Here is a 23,130-nt window from a genome sequence, read left to right on the forward strand (position 1 = left end):
ATAAAATGTTCACTCTCCTTTTGTAAATATCTTCACACAGAGATGGATCTGATAGAGTTCTGATCAGACTCCTGAGAGCTCTACCCGTGTGTGAAAATCGGTTATCAAGCTGCATCCAGGATCTTGTGTAGTAGACAACAACAACAAAAACCTTTCAGTAGTTATCCCCTTGAAAACCACTCTCACCCACATGGAAGCATCTTGAATGTTGCTGAATTTAGCAATCCAAGAGCAGTGGCCTCAACACTGAAGAGAATTTCATTTTAAACTCAGACAATAAATCTTCTCCACTTTATTAAAGGAGAAGTGGAGATACACAGGAAAGGGACAGACTAATCGAGTTAGAGGCAGAGGTGAGAACAAGATGGAAGTCTAATTTATTTATACTCTCAAGTTTATCTTGGGAATTACACTTTAGAGCTAAGAAAAGATTGCTTCAAGAGTGAGATCAGGGTGAGCTGGCTAAAGGGGTGTGGCAGGAGAGAGGAGCTCCTCATCAAAGAGTCCTCCTGAGCTCCTCCGCCTTCCCCTTCAGGGGGTTCTCCGGCAAATACACAGAGGTTGGGTGTGGCAGAAGCTTTTCTCTCATGTGAACTTCCCGGTGTTTGGTGAGAACAGAACTCTTACTGAAACGTTTGCCACACTGGGCACATCCGTAGGGCTTCTCTCCAGTGTGTATTCTCCGGTGTTCTCGAAATCTTGTGCAGTTATTGAAGCTTTTCTCGCAGTCTACACACTTGTAGGGATTCTCCCCAGTGTGTACCCTGCGGTGGGCACTGAAGTGGGAACTGTTGGTGAAGCTTTTCCCACACTCTCCACACTGATAGGGCTTCTCACCGGTGTGGGTCCGCTGATGGATGATAAGGCTAGAGCTCTGACTGAAGCACTTCCCACACTCTGTGCATCTGTACGGCTTCTCCCCTGTGTGGATTCTCTGGTGGGCTCCAAAATTTGAGGAGTCATTAAAGCTTTTGCCACAGTCAAGACACTTAAAAGGTTTTTCTCCTGTGTGGATTCTTTGATGTCGGATGAGGCTTCTGCTTCTACCAAAGCACTTGCCACAGACACTACACTTGTATGGATTCTCCTTCTGGTGGGGCATCCGGCACATAAGACGAGCACTCCTGCCAAAGCTTTCTCCATACTTGAGCAGTCTGTAAGGTCTCCTCCCCATGAAAGGCCTCTGATGCACCACAGCTTTCCCTAGATCTCTAGGCTGAGGCATCAGCTTTCCCTGTCTAATTCCTTGAAGGCTTTCCCATTGTCTTCCTGAGATGCACTCCCTTTTACGATACTTACTGGAATCAATGTTCTGGGAAATGACTCTTTTAGACTTTTCTATTAATGCTCTGTGAGGTTCTGTGTCCTTATAGATTACCTGTGTTAGGTCCTCCTTGATACTATTTCCAATTTCAAAATCTGAAAAAAAGACAATATAAATTTCACACAAATCCTATGTTAACACAAACAACCTGGCTTGCAAGGTTTGGTGTTTATGATTCCTGTACATTTTGTGGGTCTCAGATCCTGGGACTCTTCCCGGATTTTCTTATCCTGGATTCTCCTTCAGTTCCATAAACAGGCCAGAAACAAACATCTGGTACAGAGTAGGTCTTCAGAAATGTTTTCTGAATTGAATATAATTCAATTGAATTATAATCCAAACCATTATTCCCCATGCATGTTCTGATTAACATGGAAGCAACTTGGCTTATCTCCCTGAAGTTCTGTTCTGATTCACCTGTTTTCATTATTTCAAATCAATACTAAAGTATTCTACATTAACCAGTCTTTAGTAGATTCTAGTGACCAAGTCCAAGTTCTTCAAGGGAGTTCTGAATTCAACATCAGCTAATCACATCCCACTCAAGAGTATTCTTTTTTCTTAGATGGCCTTGTAATTTTGTTTTTCTGTCTATCCCACTGACCACACTAACCAAACCTTAATTCTCGTTTGTAAAGTTGGAATTATTTTCTCCTTACTTTTTCATTTACATCCTACTTTAGTACAAGGCATACCTTGGATCCAGCTTTTCTATGATGTTTTCTGGACAGAGTGTACAACATGGTGAAGTGACACAAGCTTTAGAATCATATAACTCTGGTTCTGATTCCTTCTTGGTCATGTGATTTTTTAAATTAATTTCTTATTTTGATAAATTTGAACAGAAAATACAGAAAAATAAAGAACAGTATGTATAGTGAACTCCCATGAATCTCTTACTTCTTACCTCATCTGCATTGGTGTGGGAAGGAAGATGGTGATTTTAGTTTGACTAAAATTTAGCAGTCAGCAAGAAATACAGTGGTGGAGTTCAGGACTAAAATGATTTATTTCTCTCTCATTTTGTTTCTGCCTCTTTTTTCTCATGTACACCACACATGACTGAGATGTTTCTGATTTGAACTTACTGATACACCTCCTTCACCCATTTTCTCTCACGCATAATTCCAAGTTCTTCCCCACAGCATTTCCAGGAATTATAAAACACCATCTGACCCATACAGACAAAACCAAACCAGAGATCCTAAAGGCTGAGTCACTAAAATGAGTGACTAGACTGAGTAGGTGAGTACCTCCTTTGAATGGAAGCACCATGAATACAGGACCTGTTTCATTCCTTGCTATTTCCTTAAACAGCACATGGCACTCAAATATATGTTGAATGAATAAGTGTGCATGAGTCTGTGCCAGATCTGATTTTTCAGTAAGTTGCACCTTCTCCTCTTTTAGACTAGAACCTTAGGAGATCCTTACCATTTGGGCTTTGCAGTAGACCTGGAGGTCTCTGGAATTCTGGCTCTGGTATAATTTCTTCCTCACTCATCCTCTCACTGCCAGAATCTTCTATTACTGCCTCCTGTGAGGTGTCCTCAGGTTCCCAGTCTATAGGTCCTTGGGGTTCCATTTCAACATGCCCTCTTTGTTGCCTTGAGGGTGATGGGACTTCTTCTGGGGGGTTTGTGGAAGGCGCAGATGCTCGAGAATTAATGAGGGCATCCATCTCCTTGTAGAACGCACAGGACTCCAGCACATGGCCATTCTTCACTTTGCGGTAACTCTTCTGCAGGCTTTTGAATTTGGTTCGACACTGTTCTGGTGTCCGCAGGAAGCCACACTCTCGCAGTTGTTCAGCCACAGCCCCATACAACTTGCTCTTCCGATGACAGGCTTGAAGTGCTTCATAAAACCGAGTCTCACGAAGAATATCAAGAAAAGTCTTGGTTTCTTCGTAGCCCCAATGCACACCTATTATTCAAGATAAAGTTCAGAGATAAGGAGTCTGGAGGCTATTTTATATACATTACAAAATTTAAGGGTTATAAAAGAAATGCTATTTATAGTAGCAACAGGAAATGTGATACGCAGAGGAATATACTTTGCAAGAAATAAGGATGTCTATATAAAAAATGTATAATATTTTATTGAAAGACGTGAAAGAACCAGAAAAAAAATAAGAGAATGTTTCTGAACAAGTGGACTCAAGTTATATAGATATCAGGTCTTAAATGAATCTATGAAGTAAAAATTCCAACAGTTTTTTTCAATGAAATTGATAAACTGATCTTAAAGTTTATTTGGAAGAATAAAGGTATAGTGTCCCAAATCTGCCACTGCTCTGGAGACTCAAGAATTTAGCTGTCTGGAAGTATCTTTCCCATGTGATTAAGAACAGGGGACAGAAACACTCAACTGGAACTTCCCTGATTAGTGGGGTAGAGAAGATAGTACCAGTAACAGTGGTTATCAGTTACACTGTATTTTAGCATTTTCAGAATGCCTTCCTCTCTATATTCCATAGAACCCTAATAATAATGCTGTGAGGTAGTCTTGACTCATATAGTATAGATGAGGCAAATGAAGCCCAGTATGGTTACATGATTCATCTACCATCAAACAGCTATTAACTGACAGCTTAATTATGTATGTCTCTGTCCCCAAATAGTCAACACTAGCTTTCTTTTGCATGGTGCCTCTTTTTTATTTTTTCAATTTTTAATATCTCTTGAGTTCTTATATTTAAGATGCATCTCTTGTAAGCAACATATAAGCTGTTTTTTTAATGTGTGATAATCTTAGTACTGTAAGTTTGTAATTAATGATACATTTGAATTTATATATATATATATATATATATATAATTTTTTGTTTGACTTATCTATTTTGTATTCTTTTTAGCTTTCTTGTCTTCTTTTACATTAAGCAAAAAAATTCATGTTTTTTCACTCTTGTTACATATTATTTTACTGGTCATCCTAGGTGATATAATAATGTATTCTTGACTTATTAGAATCCAATTCTTGGATAATACTAGATCCTTGGACCCCTTTAACTTCATCTGTCTTCCTTCCACAAGGCCTCAGACACTCAGCATTCATGCTATGCTTTAAACCCCAGGGCTGCTCAGTGCTGTCACTAAGCTGCACTGGGGGCAGCAATAGACATTGAGGTATTTTCATGGGATTCACATCACAGTGAAAGCAGCAGGATGTGTGATAGCACTCTCCAGGTTTAGTGGCTTCACATCTATCCCCTTTTCTACAGACCACACTTCTGTTTTCATAACAGGGAAACAAAATACAATTCTTACCACTCAGGTTTTGAAACAAGACAGGAGCACCCCGAATCTCAGACTTTCGGATAAATTCAATGCCTATTTCATCACCGTCAGATTCTTCTGCAGCTTCCTCCTCCTCTACCAGACTAATCTGTTCTCTAGCAGTGATACCAATTCTCTTTAGCCTTGGGAGAGGTATCACCTCCTTTGGCTTATCGGTGGATGAAGCATGGGCAGCAGGGTTCAATAAAGCATCCATGTCCTCAAAGAAGGCACATGGTTCTAGAAGGTGGCCATTTCTCACTTTTCGATAGCTTTTCTGAAGACTTTTAAACTTGGTCCGGCACTGTTCTGGTGTTCGGAGGAAGCCACATTCTCGCAGCCATTCAGCCACAGCACCATATACCTGGCTATTTCGGGGACAAGCCTGAAGTGTTTCATAAAAGCGAGACTCCTTGAGAATTGCAAGGAAAGTCTTAGTTTCCTCATAGCTCCAGTGCACACCTGCTATCTTTTCATCTTCTAAACCCCACTGTTGCTGCTCTCTCCATGTTTTCCCTGCATTCCTGGCAGGAATCTGAATAGCATGAACTGACTTTTCCTTGATGCAGTTGCTTCGTAGTATATTCCTTTTATTAGAGGAATGGAGACCTATGGTCCATGGCTCCTTTCTTTGTTCCAACCGGCTTATCTTGTTAGATGTAGACACTGTACTTCCTGTGGTAAGAAAACACATTTCATGGTAGGCACAGATGTCGTTACTGCATGCCTCAATCTTCTGCTATGACATGCCCTCCTGGACCATGTGCTTAGGCCAAAGCCTTGCTCAATGGGGCCAATGCATGCTGTGGTTATTCTTATAAGACTTCTCTGGCATAATCATCTCCTAGTCATCTCATTTTACTTCTTCCATATGTACCACTTCTCCTATCTAGTTCTTGTAGGAATACATTTAAGGTTAAGAAACATATTTTACTACCTTTGATTCCCTCAGTAGATAGCATTGTGTAAGGTTCAGAGTAAGCTCCTAATAGGTATTTGTTACTCACAAATCAACTGTGCTAGCATCTGCACCCTACACTGCCTCCCTGGTCACCTCAACAAATAGCTATGAGAGATTTGAAGTAAAGATGTTTTGTCAAACTACATTAAAAAGCTACTTACTGATAGTATGATACTGACAAAAACAGAGAGTGCAATAGAATACAGCCCAACAATAAATTCATTCATGCATGGTCTTCTAACCTTTGACAAGAGTGTCAAGAACCCACCACTGGGAAAGGATAATCTGTTCAATAAATGGTGTTGAAAAAACTGAATATCCAATTGCCAAAGACTGAAATTGTACACCTATTTTACACTACTCACAACAATTAACTCAAAATGTATTAAAAACTTGAATGTGAGACCTGAAACCATAAAACTCCTCAAAGCAAGCATAGGGAAAAAGCAATTAGACACTGGTCTTGGCAATGACTTTTGGATATGACACTGAAAGAACAGACAACAAAAGCAAAAATAAGCCAGATGTTAAACTAAAAAGCTTTTGTACAGCAAGAGGAAACAGTCGACAAAGTGAAGAGATAAGAAACTATAAGCAAACCATCTATCTGATAAGACAATTTAAAAAAAGGCAATGAGATATCATCTCATACCTGTTAGAATGGCTAACATCAAACCAAATGGCCAACAATCATATGAAAAAAATGTTCAATATCTTTAGCTATCAGGGAAATGAAAATCAAAAGTATACTGAGATTTTGTTTCACTCCAGTTAGAGTGACAATCATCAATAACACAATAACAATAAACGCTGCTGAGGATGCAGGGAAAAGGAACTCTTTACACTGTTGGTAGGAATGAAAACTGGTACCGCCACTATGGAAATCAGTATGAAGTTTCCTAAAAAAGCTAAAAATAGGGCTGGGGATGTAGCTCAGCATCAGCCGGCAGCCTTTGCCATATCATGAAGTTCTATTTTGTTTTTTGAGCTCATACAGACCTAGGTTAATGTTTTGCTGATCAGTTCTATTTTTTGACTATAGAGTTTTTAAACATTGCAATGGAGATTTCACCTGTAAAAAGTTATAAGGCCTTTACTATAATGTTATGTGTTGTATGTATTATATTATGTGTGCACACTTGTGTTTTGTGTTATATGTTTGAATGTACGTATGTCCATATATCATATATGATGAGCGCTCATGATAAAATGGATCCAAATATTTTTTTTTCACGTGATTTATATGGTTTAATTTAAATTGGGTAAACAACTGTTGAGGATTGTTTTAATATGTAAACAAAAAAGAAGGTTAACAGATCTGTTTGTTTACTTTCACCTTTCCTTTTCATTATATTTAATAATTCTCTTAAAGACAATGTAAATTGTTAAGAAAATTGTTTTCTTTTAGTGCCTTCTGTAATGTTACATAATTTTTTCTTTAGCCATTATTGCCAGAATTCCTATCTTCATCCCAGTGCCGGTGAAGACAATGTAAATTGTTAAGAAAATTGTTTTCTTTTAGTGCCTTCTGTAATGTTATATAATTTTTTCTTTAGCCATTATTGCCAGAATTCCTATCTTCATCCCAGTGCCGGTGAAGACAATGTAAATTGTTAAGAAAATTGTTTTCTTTTAGTGCCTTCTGGAATGTTACATAATTTTTTCTTTAGCCATTATTGCCAGAATTCCTATCTTCATCCCAGTGCTGGTGAAGTCAAAGATAAAACCAATCTACAGCTTCTATAATAGCCATCACTGAACTGCTTGCAGAACTTGCCTGGACACATTGTGAGCTCACCTGTATGCATTGTGAACTATCTGTTGGTGTAGCGACTTGTGGTAGTGTTGGGGTATTTTTGCTGATGATGTCATTGGTGGTACAATTTTTCCAAAAGGAGCCGTCAATTGGCTTGGTGTATCTTCCTCCCTTCTGCTTGTCATGATCGTCCAGCTAAAATTTGGGGGCCAACAGAGGTGAGGCAAAGAACCTCACCCCCCGGCTGGTACAAAGACCTCTCCACAGGTGTGGCTGTATACTGGACCGGTAGTCAGTGACGGGTAAGATCCAATTGCAATGGTACCAACCTAAGGACCATATGTACTATTGGACAACCTAAGGCAGGCACGGTCCCTAAGCCACATGCTTGTTGTTTAAACAGAGAGGGGGAGATGTTGAGAGCCACAGCCGAAGGGGCCCCAGCAAACTTCCAGCTGCCAGCAAACTTCCAGCTGCCGGCTGATGATTGGCTCACAGCAGCCCCAGCAACATCTAGCTGATTGGCTCCTCTGCGGTGATGCTCATTGGGCTGTTTCCCTGCCCTTTCAGACCACGGAGCTGCTCATTGGGGGACTTTTTTGGCTCCGCCCACGTGACCCAGCCAATCGGCCTCAAGAGCAGGAGGATTGTGGGAGGTGGAGAGAAGCTTGTGTGGGAGAGAGAGGCTTGTGGAAAGCCGGTGGTGGCAGTTGAGGCTCTGAGGGTTTTTCCTGAGAGGCTGTTTTGTTTGGTGTGTGTGGTTCTAAAAATAAAGTTAGTTTCTTTTGACAAGTGGCTCCTGATTGTGCCCAGCCAGACTGCGGCAGCTCAGTGGTAAAATGTTTGCCTAGTGCATGCAAGGCTGTGGGTTCAATCCCTGGAACTTCCCCCAGCTCCACAAAAAAAGTGTAACAATAGAACTACTGTATGATCTAGCTCTTACCACTCTTTGGTATTTACTCAAAAGAACTGAAAGTTAGCATACATAAGAGATATATGCATACCTATATTAACTGCAGCACAATTTATAACAGCCAAGTTATGGAATCAGACTTGTGTCTATCAACAGACAGAAGGACAAAGAAAATGTGGTATATATACAGAATGTGGTTTTATCCAGCCATATAGTATGAAATTACACCATTTGCAGGAAAAGGAATAGAACCAGAGGACATAATTTTGAGCAAAATAAATCAGACTCAGAGTAAAGAAAGTCTTGTGTGTTTTCTCTCGTATGTGGAAGCTAGAGGGGAAAAAAAGAAAAAGGATGTCATGAATGTAGAAGAGAGACCACCATTAGGTTGGAGTTGGGGGGATGGGAGAGATACTGGGAGTGAAACTGATCAAATTATGTTTTTATGTATTTACAAATATCCCATAAAGAAACCCAGCATTCTGCATAATTATTATGTACCAACAAAAAATAAAGCATAAAAAGAAAAGATAATAAGTGCTGGACAGGATGTGGAGAGAATGGAACTCCATGCACTATTGGTGGGAATGTGAACTGGTATCACTGTCACAGGAAACAGTACCGAGATTCCTCAAAAAATTAAAAACAGGGGCTGGGATGTGGCTCAAGCGGTAGTGCGCTCGCCTGGCATGCCTGCGGCCTGGGTTCGATCCTCAGCACCACATACAAACAAAGATGTTGTGTCTGCCGAAAACTAATAAATAAGTATTAAAAAATAAAAAAAATAAAAAAAAAAAATTAAAAACTGAATTATCAAGTGAGTCAACAATCCTAATTCTAGGTATGTATCTGATGGAAATAAAATTCATATCTTGAGGTATTTGTACTCTCATGTTCACTGTAGCATTATTCACCACAGTCAAGACACAGAGGCAACCTAATGTCTGTCGATGGATGAAGAAAATGTGAGAATAAAGGGAAAAAGATCAATCAATCTATCAATCAATCAGTCAAATATAGTGTTATTTAGTCACAAAAAGAAAGAAATCCTGTCATCTGTGATAGGTTGGATGGACCTGTAGGGCATTATAATAAAAGAAATAAGCCAAAGACAAACATCATATGATCTCATATGGGCATCTAAAAACTCTGGACTCAGAATAAAATGATAGTTGACAGGGGATTTGGGGTGGGGGAAATGAGATGTTGGTCAAAAGGTACTAACTTCAGTTGTAACATGAGTAAGTTCTAGAGATCTTGTTCTAGTAAGATCTTGTAACTAAGCTTCATGGTCTGAGATACATCAAAGTACATACATGTTTCTTCAAAAGAGACCAAAATCTACTTTCTATTACTTCACATTTTAAAATTATTGGTAAAAGTATATTTTTCACCAATATTTACTGAAAACAAAATATTTTATTACTTTTGGAGACACTTTGGTAGGGCTAATAGGAAAGACTAGTAAGAGTAGGAAGCAAATTGAGTTTACTGCCCTATAATATTGAAGAGATCAACATGTCTTAAATTTGAATCCTAGTCACAGTGCTTACTTACTTTTTATCAGGGGTTATTTTTAATCCTCTAAGCCTCAGTTTCCTATTTAAAGAGGTGCTAGGAAGATTAAATTAATAATCACCTGCAAAGTATCTAATGCCCCCAATAGGTATGTAAAATTTAGTTATTTTCCATACAACCTGCATAGAAGCATTATAGAATATTTCTAGAGATTTTGGTACTGGGGATTGAACTTAGGGGTGCTTTACCACTGAACCCGAATCCCTCACTTTTTTTTTTCTTTTGAGATAGTCTTGCTAAATTTCTGAAGTTGGCCTCTAACTTGAGATCCTCCTGCCTCAGCTTCTTGATTCACTGGGATTATAGGCATGCACCACCATGCCCAGCTGGAATTCTCCTACAGATGCAACATCACATCAAGCCCTTCTGAAGGAACCCTGCAGATGGAGATCTGCTCTTTATTTTTTACACTAGAGAAGTAGGTATGGGACAACATCAGCATTTGATTAGGCAATGACTTCGAGGCTGGAATGGGAACTGTGGCAGGTGAGTAGGAGCCCTTTCCTCAGATTTGGCCAACTGTTGCTGTGCAGGAAAGAGGGCCTGTGAAGTCTGATGTTTGAGTTTCCAAGACACACTGGACAACCATTTTTATAAACTAATTTTAAATGAAAACACGGTATGGCAATTCACAATAGCTAAATTACAGAATCAACCCAGATGCCCATGAACAGATGAATGGATTAAGAAGTTGTGATGTCTATACACACACATACACACACACACAAAATGGAGTTCTACTCAGTCATAAAAAATAATGAAATTATGGCATTTGCTGGTAAATGAATGGAAATGAAGAATATTATGCTAAGTGAAATTAGCCAAACTCAGAAACTCAAAAGGTCGAAAGTTTTCTCTAATATGCAGGAAGCTAGAGTAAAATAAAGAAAAGGGGGAGAGAGGAATAGGATAATAAAAAATCAATCAAACATAAATTAACAGAAGAGCAAAAGAGTCTTTGTGACTTCATCAATCTTTTAGTCTAGCGGATGCAAGTTTACATTTTCTATACTCTGAATGTGACAGTAATATACAATTCTTCTCCTATATTTTAATTACTAAGTTATATTATTATTACTACTATTGGTAGGAAGAAAAGGGTGAGATAAGAGAACACAGCAAAGTGATTACACCAGAGAACCCATGGAGAGTCTTTAAGGATTAATACATCTAACCATTTTATCACCAGTTGGAATGAATATATAAGAAATCAATCCCCAAGGATTTTTTTTTTTTTTTTTAAATCTATGAAAGGAAAGAATACTTACCTAGGGAGACCATGGTTCCAACACTCTCCTTCCTGATATCCCTGTAGAGATGTCTGTGAGCAGGAATCTGATGCACACTCTTTTTATAGGAAAAGCCTCTTGTCATCTGGACATCTTTCACTGGTTCCTGAAACAACACTAATACCAGTGACTACCAAGATAATTGCACGGGTCTTCAAAGGATCATGATCATGGAAATCATGATCAAGGAAATGATCATGGATGAAGCAGAGAAGGGCCCTAAAGAAGAACTAGAATTAAGGAGCCAAGTGTGTACTGTGTGTCCAAAGAAGCATAACTACGAAAGCTACAAAAAGAATCAGAAAATGAAAGAAGGTAAGAGAGATGATCCAGCAAGGAGTCCCATTACTCAGAAGGCTGAGTCCAATATTTTCTGGAAAAGAAGTCTCTTGGAGAGAATATAAGAATCTGAGGATACTGAAGCACAGGAAATCATTGTGACTAAACACCCTAGGAAGGAGAAAGGCCAAAGAGGACAATTACAATTTACCTGGGACCCAGCAGATAGATGTGTAGCTGTAACCTCCTGATCTATGGTATTCCATTCATCAGCAGGGGTAGGAATCCAGGGAGAAGACCGAGCTATAAAACATTAAAAGGAACAATTAGTATTCTGGGCTCTGGCCATTTAATTCTTGATGCTTCTCCTTTCAAGAAATGAGAATGTGGGCTGGGGATATGGCTCAAGTGGTAGCGCGCTCGCCTGGCATGTGTGCGGCCCGGGTTCGATCCTCAGCACCACATACAAACAAAGATGTTGTGTCCACCGAAAACTAAAAAATAAATATTAAAAAAAATTCTCTCTTTCTCTCTCTCCCCCTCTTGCTCTCTCTTAAAAAAAAAAAAAAAAAAAAAAAAAAAGAAATGAGAATGTATTAAAACCAACAAGATACAAATCGGTAATTTTTTCAATGGGTTCAGAGCGATGCCTGAAACTATATTATCCTAAAGCTGGGCTCTCAAACTCAAGTGCTTTCAAGGAGTAAGCAGGTAAAGTACACAGGAAAGGGGCCAGGTTGGGGCCATGCATGTGGAACTGGAGAGCACGCGCCCTGCTGAAAGGGCATAGTCATTGCCCAGTACCAGCTGCTGCTGCAAGGAGACCATGACTCTAGTAGAGCCAGAACCTCTAATTTTTTGAGAAGCCGGAAATCTGTACTTTCATGAAATCTCAAACCTTAAACCTTAAAGCAAACAACAAAATCCCCAAACAAAAACTCTTTGTAGGTGAAACAAAACAAGTCTGACTTGGTGGGCAAGTTACTAATTTATGACCATTAGCATAATTTAAGCACCTAAGAATTAATATTGTCATATTTTCCTCAAAGTATTAATATTGTCATAAGAACTCAAAAGCTTGCTCCACTTCTTTCTACAGAAGCAAATTAAATAATTTCATTGAAAACATCCTATTCCCTGAAATCCACATGGCTGAAATCATAGATCTTCCTTTAGAATGAATTAACCTTTCTGAGATATCCATCCCTCAAGATTTCCTTTTTTTTAATATTTATTTTTTAGGTATACTTGGACACAATACCTTTATTTATTTTTAAGTGGTGCTGAGGATCGAACCCAGGGCCTCGCACATACTAGACGAGCACTCTGTCGCTGAGCCACAACCCCAGCCCCATCTCTCAAGACTTCTGTCCTCCTATATCCCAGAGTTAGTACTTCAAAAGAACAAGCTAATTGCCTTCAGAAATTCCTCATCACCTTGGGATGGTAAAATCCAGAAATACCATAAATAGGTATTTATTTGAATAACTAATTAGATAAAGTCCCTGGGACCATCTAATCCATGTGACCATGAAATCTTTGATGCTAATGAACACTCTGGATAATTCAGAACATCCAATCTTTGCAATGCAAAGAACTTGGAGAGTGGTACTACCCCAGGTATGGTAGTAGTGAATCTAACCTCTTGATGAAAGGTTGTGTAGGTCCAATAGAGTTAAAGTTTAAGAAAAATTTTGCCATTATGAGAAAGGAAGCTAATGTGTATCAGGCTTTATTATGCACTAGACATTTTACACTGCCTCATTAAATCTGTGCTAACACTCTTGTTATTTCCCTTTTACATAGGAGAGAAAGGAAAGTTTGAGAAGTGACCTGACCAAGGCCACACAGATAAAAAATGGGATTCAGGTCTGTCTCTCAAGTCCCAGGTCTTATCCTCTTAGTATTAATGCTCCTTTTCATATCACTTGCTCAAGATCTCACACAAAAAGGGGGGTAGAGTCAAGATAAAAACAGAAGACTTTTGATTGTAAGTCCAGTGGCCTTTCCATTTTTTTTTCTTTTTTTTAGCTTGATATGAAGCCATACTTCAGGAGACGTGAAGAGAACTGGGAAGGCCAGGGTGGTACACCTCCTTGTATCTGACTTGATTCATTCATGTCTAGGGTGGCTATGAACACCAGTGTCCCTTCTTTGTGACATACTACTGTTATCCTTCTCATTGCCATTATGAAAGTCAGTTTTGAAACACTGGACTTGTTTCCCTTTCCACAGAGTTTTTCAAGTTGTTTATGGTCAGCCAAGAGCAAATACACACAAGGGAGGATTGAAAACACAAGCTGACTGTAGAATGGAGATTTCACAAGACTCAAGGCTGGCTGGGCAATGCTAAGGTTCCCCAGTTTTCACCTTTAAGATCTCTCTTTAATGAGGTTGTCTAAGTGCCCAACTCTTGAAGCTAATGAAATCTTTCTTCCCAAATATTCAATTCACTCTGAAATCATGTATTGAGCAAGTCAAATATGACTCTGTGCAAGTTACAGTGTCAGGGATGCAGTACATATATATTTGCTTTAGGCATGCTCTGAGTCCTTCTTACTATTCTTCTTCTTTTTTTGTTTTTGTTTTCCTTCTTACCATTCTTGGGTAAGGGCCGATGTGCTCTCTTTTGATTCAGCTGTTCCTGGTGTCCTGAGTGGAGGCTTCCAGCTTCCTCCCGAGACACTGCCCTGGATTGGGTCTCCACCTGCGCTGGCTGAAAGTCTGCTACCTCCCACACTGTTCCAAGTGGGGCTTGCTTCTCAGAGTGGATAGGACTGCTGATCTAAGAAATAAAGTCAATACCATAATGGAAAAGGGAAGGGAAAGAGGTCCAAATCGGGGCCCAATTCTCACACACACACACACACACACACACACACACACACACATAGATAGATACATATGTATATATATTTTAAATAAGGGACAGAAGACATGAGAAACACTGAAAATTTCATTCTTTTCCCAGTGGAGTCTCGGAGAGTGTTGGTCTCACCACACTGTACAGGAGTTTGGGCAGAAGGAACAGGAGTGTACTCCTTATTGCTACAAAGAGGGGTAAAATCTGTCAGGAATAAAATACAGAGCAACTTAGTTTCTAGAATAAACATTATTTGAACTCCCTCATGTCTATTAGGTTCAGAACATAAACGTATTCACTAGTGAGCAGAAATCTTTTGCATTACCCACATCAATTTGTCTATTCCAGGTCAACACAGCAACCTGCTGATACTCAGATCTTTACACAACGGAAATCCTGTGCAAGGTGAAACTGCAAACCTGGCAAATGATGCAGGATTTCATGAGGTCAATGAGAGATTGTTGAAAAACAACCAGAAGAGCATGCAGAGCCACAAGAAATGAAGATCTAGGAGTAAGATTGGAGATGAGTGATGGGACCATGGTACTGAGAGCGTTCAGTGCTTCAGAAGACACTAGCTGGCATATTAAAGGATTAGAAAATATTCTGGGATAACTGTTTTTTCTCTTTTTTGGGAGGGGTGCAAAAATAGCATTGTTTAGGATCAAACTGCAAAAGTCAAACCCTATGAAGCATAACTGTAGTGTTCTCTCATACTTTTGCTGGAAACATTATGCCAAGGATTAAAACATATTTAGATGCAATGCTTAGTTTCACTTGGAAGATAATATTTTTTGTTCAAAACTTTTCCTCTTTCTATTTAATATGAAATTCTAATCTTCTTTTAAGCATATTCACTTTAAGGGTCTCTTATTAGTAGCACTGAACTTTCCATAATAAGTACTTCTTGCAATGCAATCCTGTCTTTCTCACCCTCTTTCTTTGGAAAACGCAAACATTTGCAAAATCCTTGCTCACCTGCTGTCTCAGTCTCCCAGTCTCTTTTTCCAGATGGACGACCAGGGCCACGGCCTCTTCTCCACTTTCCGGGTATTGCTTCTGTGCCCAGACCTGAATCTTCTCCGGCAAAATAGTGAGAAACTGCTCGATCACCAACAGCTCTAGGATCTGCTCTTTGGAACGTATTTCTGGCTTCAACCACCGGCAGCAAAGTTCCCAGAGTTTACTGAAAGCTTCATGGGGCCCAGTCACATCCTCATATGAGAACTGCCTGAAGCATTTGCGGAACGTCTCACACTCAATGCTCTCTGATCCTCCCAGAATGGGTTCCGACGCCCACTCGGGGTCCTTTTCAACCTTCATGATGAGGCACCCCTCAACCTCCAGGGGCACGTTAATCTCCGAATCCAGGGCCGTAGCCATGCTCCAACGGGGGGGGGGCGCGGGGTGGTGTCAATGTCAAGTCTAGCTCCAAGAGGGGGCCCCAAGAAGCCTCCCTGAGCTCCCTGCCTAATGTTCTAAAGTGTGGGATGGGAGGCAGGTTAAAAAACCAAACCAAACCAACCCCCCTGGCAGTGTCAGCAGAACAGGGCAGTCCTAGGCCCTTGAAAAGTCCCCAGACTCGGCCCCTTCAGCAAACAAGAAATGACCCCGCCCGCAATGTGGTTTCCAGGGTGCATTCCTTTCAGTGCAATGTCGGGGACAGGGAGCGAGGCTCAAGGACTGGGAGGAAATCAAACCGACTGAGGAAAGGATGGGCGGAGGCGGCCGGCCTGGAGGGGGTGTGTCAGCCGCCCCGGGGTCCAGCTCTGGGAGGCGAGGCCCGCGTGGGTGGGGCCGGATGTGCGGGCCCCGCCCGGCCCCAGGTTCCGGCCCGCCTCGGGTCCGGCGGCGCGCCCAGGCCGCAGGTGGCCCGCGGGGAGCAGCGGTGTCGGAGACCAGCACCGGGCTCTTCAGGGCCCGCGGCAGCCCCGGCCGTCCTCGGGAAAAATCGGCACGTCGAGAAAAGGCCGCAACGCGGTTCCGCCCCGAAGGAATAAAAAGTCGCGGGTCCAAGTTGGGCCTCGCGGGGGACGGCTGCCGGCTCCCGGCGCTCGGCTTCGTCCGCTCGGCCCGCGGAGAGCGCGGGGGGCGCTGGGAGCCGTCGCCGCGCATGCGCCGCCCGCGACCGCGCGCCGCAGGGGCTTCCTCGCGGCGAGGGGCTGGGGGAAGGGGCTGCGTCGTGTACTCTCGCGAGAGCGCGCAGCGCGGTGTCTGGCGGCCGAGGGACTTAGAAGAGAGGAGGGATGCGCGGGCTGCCGCGGAGGGACACAGCAGGGCTTGAGCTGTCAGTGGGATAGAGACGGCGAAACAGAACAGGGATGGGGAGCCAGAGTCTTCCCTCTAGGCAGCGGGAGCGGCACCACTGGGGAAGGGGCGCTGCGGCGCAAGGAGGCCCCGTGGAGCGGGGACTCCTTTGTCCGGCGAGGGTCACCGGTCTCGTGGCGGAGGGATCGTGGCCCGTGTGGCTGCGAGTCCGGTGGAGGGAACCTCGGATGGACGGCTGGAGCGTGGGGCCCCCGCTGTGGGGAACAGCGTCCCTTGCGGGAGGATTGCGCCGTCTTCACCACCCCGGGGGCCGCTGGAGGTGTCGCCCTCCGGTTTGGGGATTCTTACTGCCCTGGGGTCTGGGGAAGTCCGCGTGGCTAAGTGTGATCAGAGGGGACTTCTGGGACAAAGTCGGTACGGGCTCCAGCTTCACTTTACCAGTGCCGTTGGGAGGTGCTCTAAGACCAGTAGCTGGCTTTCCCGGAACCGTGCATATTCTTTCATCCTTATGTATTAACTGAGCATCTACTCACGCCAGGCAGTGTTTTAGGCATTTGGCATGCATCGGGGGACAAAACAGAAATCCTTGTTGTAGGAGTAGGTAGCTCCTTGGAAAATATACCTTAGTGACCTTCGTGCCTCAGAGCTATAGTTAGAATTTGAGGTGCAAATTCTCTCAGTCTAAAGGCTCAGAGTACCATGTAGATAACGGGTGTTAGAGGGAATCTATCTAGTATGTCCCAGGGGTTGTTATCAGTCATGACACAGCTTTCCTTCTGCTTATTTTTTTTTCTTTGTAGGATAATACATTAAACTTTTATGTGACTTTATTAAAAATTATATTTATTGAGCACCTTTTTTTTTGTGCCTAGTGTGTTAATAGGTGGTAAGCAAAACTCGGTCATTGTTTTCAGTCTGATGGGACACAGAGGCATTAGCCAAATGAACCTTAAGCTAATGCACAGTTGTAACTGTGGTGGGTGCTACCAAGAAGAGAAACCGAGAAGGATTTGAGCTAGTCAGGAGGTCTGGGAAGATTTCTTTGAAGAAGCATTGCAAAGGTAAGGGTTTAAGAGCCAATTAGGCAAAGCTCGGTCCCCACAAAAATCCTATAAAGCAGACACGATCACCTCCATTTTAGAGGGTATAAAGACCTCAGCAAGGTGATGTGATTTCCCAAGGTTACTTCAGGTGAATCGGTAACCCAGAATTCAGGTTCAGATAAGAATAGGGTCTTTTAAATGCTCCTTGGGGCATTTGGTAGTTTTAGGAGAGGCAAGTATCCTGGCAGCTTAGGAACAGGGGTCACTAACTCAAAAGTCTGCAAGACTCAGGTAGATGACAGTGAAGAAGACAACCTGTGACGTTAAGGAATGATGCAGACTGTAGTAAATCAGAGGCCACCAGTCTTGCTGAAGGAAGCAGCCATTAATTTTAACCTCTTGTTGCCATGCAGGGGTATAGACTGAAGCCTTGTCACATGTCCCGATAGTTAAAAAAGTTGGCAAACAGTCCTTTTAAATGAAATCCTCACAATTTTAAAAAACTGGAAAAAAATACCTATCTTCCTCACTAGATTGTATTTTTATTTTTCTTTTTCTGGTACCGGTGATTGAACTCTGCGCGCTTAACCACTGAGCCACATCCCCAGCCCTTTTTATTTTTTGAGATAGGGTCTCAGTAAGTTGCTTAGGGCTTCACTAGGTTTCTGAGGCTGGCTTTGAACTCCTCCCTCAGCCTCCCTGCTGGGATTACAGGTGGGCACCACCGTACCTGGCTCTGCTGTTATTTTTTAGAACTACTTTGTGCCAGGAGTTTCAAACAGTGTTTCACTTCTAGAGGCACTCAGCCAACCTCCTCCTCTGTCCATGGGGTGTGAGCAGTGTTTCCCAGGCCTGCATGGTTTCATGTTTTTTTAAAGCACTTTTACACTCATTTTGCCACTAATCTCTTTACTTACTTGCTTTGGATATGGCTGCTGCATGAAAAGCCCACAGGAGATTCCCCGCAGGAATTTTTTGGATGTGTCTTCCTGCTGTATTATATTCACCTTGTCAGTTTTTACTGTTGTTTTATTTTGTTGTTTGGATTCTGACCTAAATCTTCAGTGCATTGGCCTCGGACCCCTCACCACGACCAGGCATCCCAACCTTACGCTGAGTCCCAGTCCCTGCAACTCCAGGCTGCTCCCTGCTGCATTTTGTCAAGGAGGTGCATAAGAAGTTTTTATTTCTGTCATGGAATTGCTTTCCTGAGACATCTTGCTCCAGAGGAAAGTGAAGATCCCTGAGCATCAAACTTCCTGCTCTATCTCATGGACTTAGCAAGACAAAAATCTCTGCCTCATTATCTCTTAGGGGCTGGATCACTGGATCCTTGGGAATTACTGTTATGTTTTGATGGCCTCTCAGCACATACCCATGCCTATGTATATTTTTAATGGGAAATTTCAAACATAAAATAAAGCGATTCAGGAGGCAGAGGCAGGAGGATTGCAAGTTCAAAGTCAGCTCGAGCAACAGCGTGGCTTGCTAAGCAACTCAGTGAGACCCTGTCTCTAAATAAAGTACAAAATAGGGCTGGGGGTGTGGCTCAGCTGTCCAGTGCCCCTAAATTCAATCCTTGGTTACCCCCCCCCCCCCCAAAAAAAAAAATAACATTAACTCGTGTTTTTGTCCTCCAACTTTAACAAATATCAACTCATGGGCAATCTTGTCTTCCCTATACCTCTACCCACTCCCCTGAACCCAGATTATTTTAAAACAAATTCTGAAACAATATCTTCCTTGTAACTATCAGAATCTATTGCTGAAAGATAGGAACTCTGTTTTGAAACATGGAACTTTGATGCCACAAATCTTCCCTAATTGTGTCAATAATCCCTTTATGCCATTCAAAATAAAACACCAGCCTATTTGTTTGAAGAATGGTTTGCAAAAGAAAAAAAGAATCATTGACACTGTGCAGGTTAAAAAGAACAGGAGCCCTCCACATGTGCTAATTAGGTATTTACATTTGGTTCAGCATGAAAGTTTGTGCCTTGGGAACAGAAAAGCAGATTGTTGAAAAAGTAGTGAATCAATATAGGTCAATAAGTGAAGCAGGGTACACTGTACTCAGAGACCTCTTGGAGGAGTGGTTGTATTCTCAAGACCTGTATCCTCTATGTTTATTTGAACCCAGAGGCACTGTCTTCCTGTGTTCCCAAGAAGAGCACTCACATCAGTGTTTCCTGGGTAAAACATCTGTTACCACAGCTGTCATTTCACAAACAGCTTAAGAGGGACTGTGCAGGCGGCATTGCTCTGTCCATGGTGCTGATCCACCAGCACTTTGGCCATAAACCCAAAGAAATTGTTTTTAACCAGTGGAATTTAATGTAGGGTTACCATAAAGTTGGACATTAAATGTGCACTAGTTTGAAGAAGTGCTATCTATACCTTGTTAAGGTAAATTTAAAAAGGACCCCAGACTCGGAGCTTGGAAAAATTTCTAGTAATAACTAGTTACTTCTCATTTCTTTCATGCTCTGAAAATCCAATCCATTTCTTTAAAAATTGAAAAGTTTTCCCAGAGTGAAAAGGTTAGATAGGTATGTATTGAAGTGTCTATTTCAGACATAGTATTAATATTTTCAAGTTAACCAAGGTGTAATTGACATAGTTTTTCATTTCAAAAATTAAAAATTGCCTTTCCCACTGGCCAGAGAACTGTCAGAATAAATATTAAAATATTCCGGTTATTTTGACTCAATCAAGGAACACAATAATGAAATATACTCAAATGAGTGTGTGTATAGGGACTGAATGTAAGACCTCGTGCACGCTAGGCAAGACTCTACCACTGAGCTCCACCCCCAGCCTCAACTATTTCTTGATATGCATATATGGTACCCAACAACTTTTCTTGGCTGTATACTTCTTTATAAGGCAGTATGCTAGGCACTAGGGAGATAGATAACATAAGGCAAAACCCCTTTCCTCAAAGTATTAACAGTAAAATGGAGACAGTTAGAACTGTCATTCATTAGAGTGAATGTGGTAGAGGTATCTATGAAAGCCTACTTCCAGGTAGCGCAGAGTCACAGCCCCTCAAGCTACCAACAGGCTCTTGGAGTCTCAAAGGATGCTAAGCAGGAGGGGGAAAGAGAAAGGTGTTCCAGAGAGAACATCATGACCTCAGTGGCATTTCAGGTGATGGTATGTAGTTGAGTGTACCGAGCCTAGCATTGGTGAGTGAAGTGATAGAAGATGACATTGTGAACTCAGGTTAGAGGAAATTTTGGCTTCTAATGAGAGCAATGGAAAGTATGTTCATTGCTATGGGAAGGCAGGGCCACCTCTGCTCTGGGATACTCTTGGGGTATATTCTTAGTGTATACTCTTGGGGTAGAGCTGCTATGGAAATAGTATGCTGATATGTGTGTGCATGTGCGTATGTATGAATAGATATTATATATGCATATTTTATTCAAATATTCAGTTATGGGTATATTTATTCAAATATGGGTATATTCGAATAAAATGACTCCTAGGGTCTATTAATTTCTTTATTCACCTATACATCCCACCCATATTTAGAAGCTAGTTATTTTCAGGCCAAGTACTGAGTACTGAACAGTGGTGAGACAGACCTGATTCCTGCCCTTCAGGAGACTCCACTCTAGTGAAGATGGGAGGAGGCGGCCGACAGTGTGCCAAGCAGACACGCTCAGAAGCAGGAGAATTTCCAGCTGTAGTAAATGCCAAGAGGAAAAAAGGATGATGGACACAGAGTAATGGGGCAGGAGTTACTTTAGAAAACTTGATCAAGAAAAAAGGCCTTTTTTGTGGTTTGATATTTGGGCTGAGCTCTGAAGGGTGATAAGGAGCCATATGAATGCAGAGTTTATGGAAAAGCATCCCTGGAAGGGAGAGTGTTAAATGTACACAGAGATCTCAGGGAGGGAAACTGTGAGCTGTTCTATCAACTGGAAGGAGTCCACCATGGCTGGGGCATCATGAGCAGCTGTGAGACATGAGGCCAGGGTCAATTACAAGGCTGGGCAGGGGCCAGACCACGTAGAAGGAGCCTTGCAGTCCATGTGGAAAGGTTTGGAATTGATTCCAAAAAATGGGCACATAAAGGTTTTCAGCTAGGAGTGGAATGATTGGCTTTTTTTTTTTTTTTTTTTTTTTTTGATGTGGTAGAGCCACAGCGATGATGTTGAGATTGGGTTGGAGGGGGACAAGTTAAGGGAAGGAGAGTTGACCTAGGCCTATGAATTTAGTTCTGGCAAAACATGATGATGGCTTGGATGTAGAGTGGGAGCAAGGTGGATGTGTTCCACATATTTTGGATGCGGAACTGTCAGGTTTGTAAAGGTTTGGCGATGAAGCATTAAGAGAAAGGGAGGAATCGAGAATTGGCTCCTGGTGTTTCGATTTGAACAACTGGGTTGACGTTACTACAGTGTGTTGATGGGGGAGAGATGATGGGGCTTAGCATTGTCGAGTGAAGTGATAGAAGATGACATTGTGCACTAGGTTAGAGGAAATTTTGCCTTCTAATGAGAGTAATGTGGGTTCGGGGTGGAGAGGCGCAGGGGAAAATCACTAATCTTGTTTTAGGCACAATAGTTTCGGGGTCCCTATTAGATATATAAGTGTCAAGCTGACAGTTGGGTCGACCGCAATGGAGAGGTCAGGAATGCAGATACAGGTCTGGAGGCCATTGGCATCTACGTAAGGCCACCAGACTTAATGAAAAAAAGGGAGAAAATGGGAAGAAGGAGGAGGAGGCAGGCCCACACCCTAGAGCACCACATCATTGATCAGACGGAAGAGAAGGGAAAAGGCTGTAGGTTGGATTGTGTCCCCCATGCTCCTCCGGGGCACTCACCCAATCAGACACATACATGCAGCCCAGGGCTTCCTGGGAAGGGGGTCCAGGTTGATGTTTGCATTAATGTGTGTCAAGTGCTTATTATGAGCCAGGCTTGGTTTTAACTATCTCATGTGTATTAACTAATTTCCTTTTCTGCCATCACTGGGCGGGGGGAGGGTGTAGAGGCTGATTGTCCCCCTCTACCCACAAGGAAATGGGAGCAAAGAGAAGTACCATGCTCAGAGTGTTTTAGCCTACCGAGTCAAGGGTCTTGGAATCAAGGCCAGGTGCTCAGACGGTAGAGTTTGTGCTGCATCTAACCCTATTCTTTCAGCTACAGTGACTGCCGAGGTGAACAGGCTCCGTTCGGTATCCGAAAGGATTTAATGCTCCTCAGAGCTAGGCGGGAACAGATTTGATCCAGAAGCTGCTGCTCACCTTCATTTTCTGTTTTTATGTGCATTATTTTTTCAGTTAGGCTGAAGTTGCCTTTCATAACACCCAGGAAGTGAGTCTCCTCTATCGGGACCTCTATCCCTGCATCATTTCATTTTTATTTTTCATTTATTCTTTTTAGTTATACATGACAGTAGGACGTATTTTGACATATTATACATACTTGGAGGATAACTTCCCATTCTTGTGGTTGTACATGATGTGGTGTTAAAGCTGGTCGTGTGTTCATATATGAACATAGGAAAGTGATGTCCCATTCATTCTACTGTCTTTCCCATTCCCATCCCCCCTCTGTTCCCCT

General features: G+C 42.0%; 1 protein-coding gene across 1 annotated transcript; it reads right to left on the reverse strand.

Annotated features, from left to right (window-relative positions):
• Positions 1–354: 354 nt before the first annotated feature.
• Positions 355–16,072, reverse strand: Zkscan2 (zinc finger with KRAB and SCAN domains 2). The gene is made up of 7 exons (XM_046454621.2): positions 15,219–16,072; positions 13,976–14,162; positions 11,589–11,680; positions 11,078–11,204; positions 4,593–5,276; positions 2,759–3,250; positions 355–1,419 (listed from the first exon to the last, which is right to left on the reverse strand). The coding sequence occupies exons 1-7, from the start codon at positions 15,621–15,623 to the stop codon at positions 497–499; spliced, it is 2,910 nt and encodes a 969-aa protein (XP_046310577.1). The 5' UTR covers positions 15,624–16,072; the 3' UTR covers positions 355–496.
• Between the last annotated feature and the right edge of the window lie 7,058 nt (positions 16,073–23,130).

This window comes from Marmota monax, unplaced genomic scaffold (genome assembly GCF_021218885.2).
Source record: "Marmota monax isolate L192 unplaced genomic scaffold, Marmota_monax_Labrador192_F-V1.1 WCK01_AAM20220418_F8-fsc00086, whole genome shotgun sequence".
Taxonomy (NCBI): Eukaryota; Metazoa; Chordata; class Mammalia; order Rodentia; family Sciuridae; genus Marmota; species Marmota monax.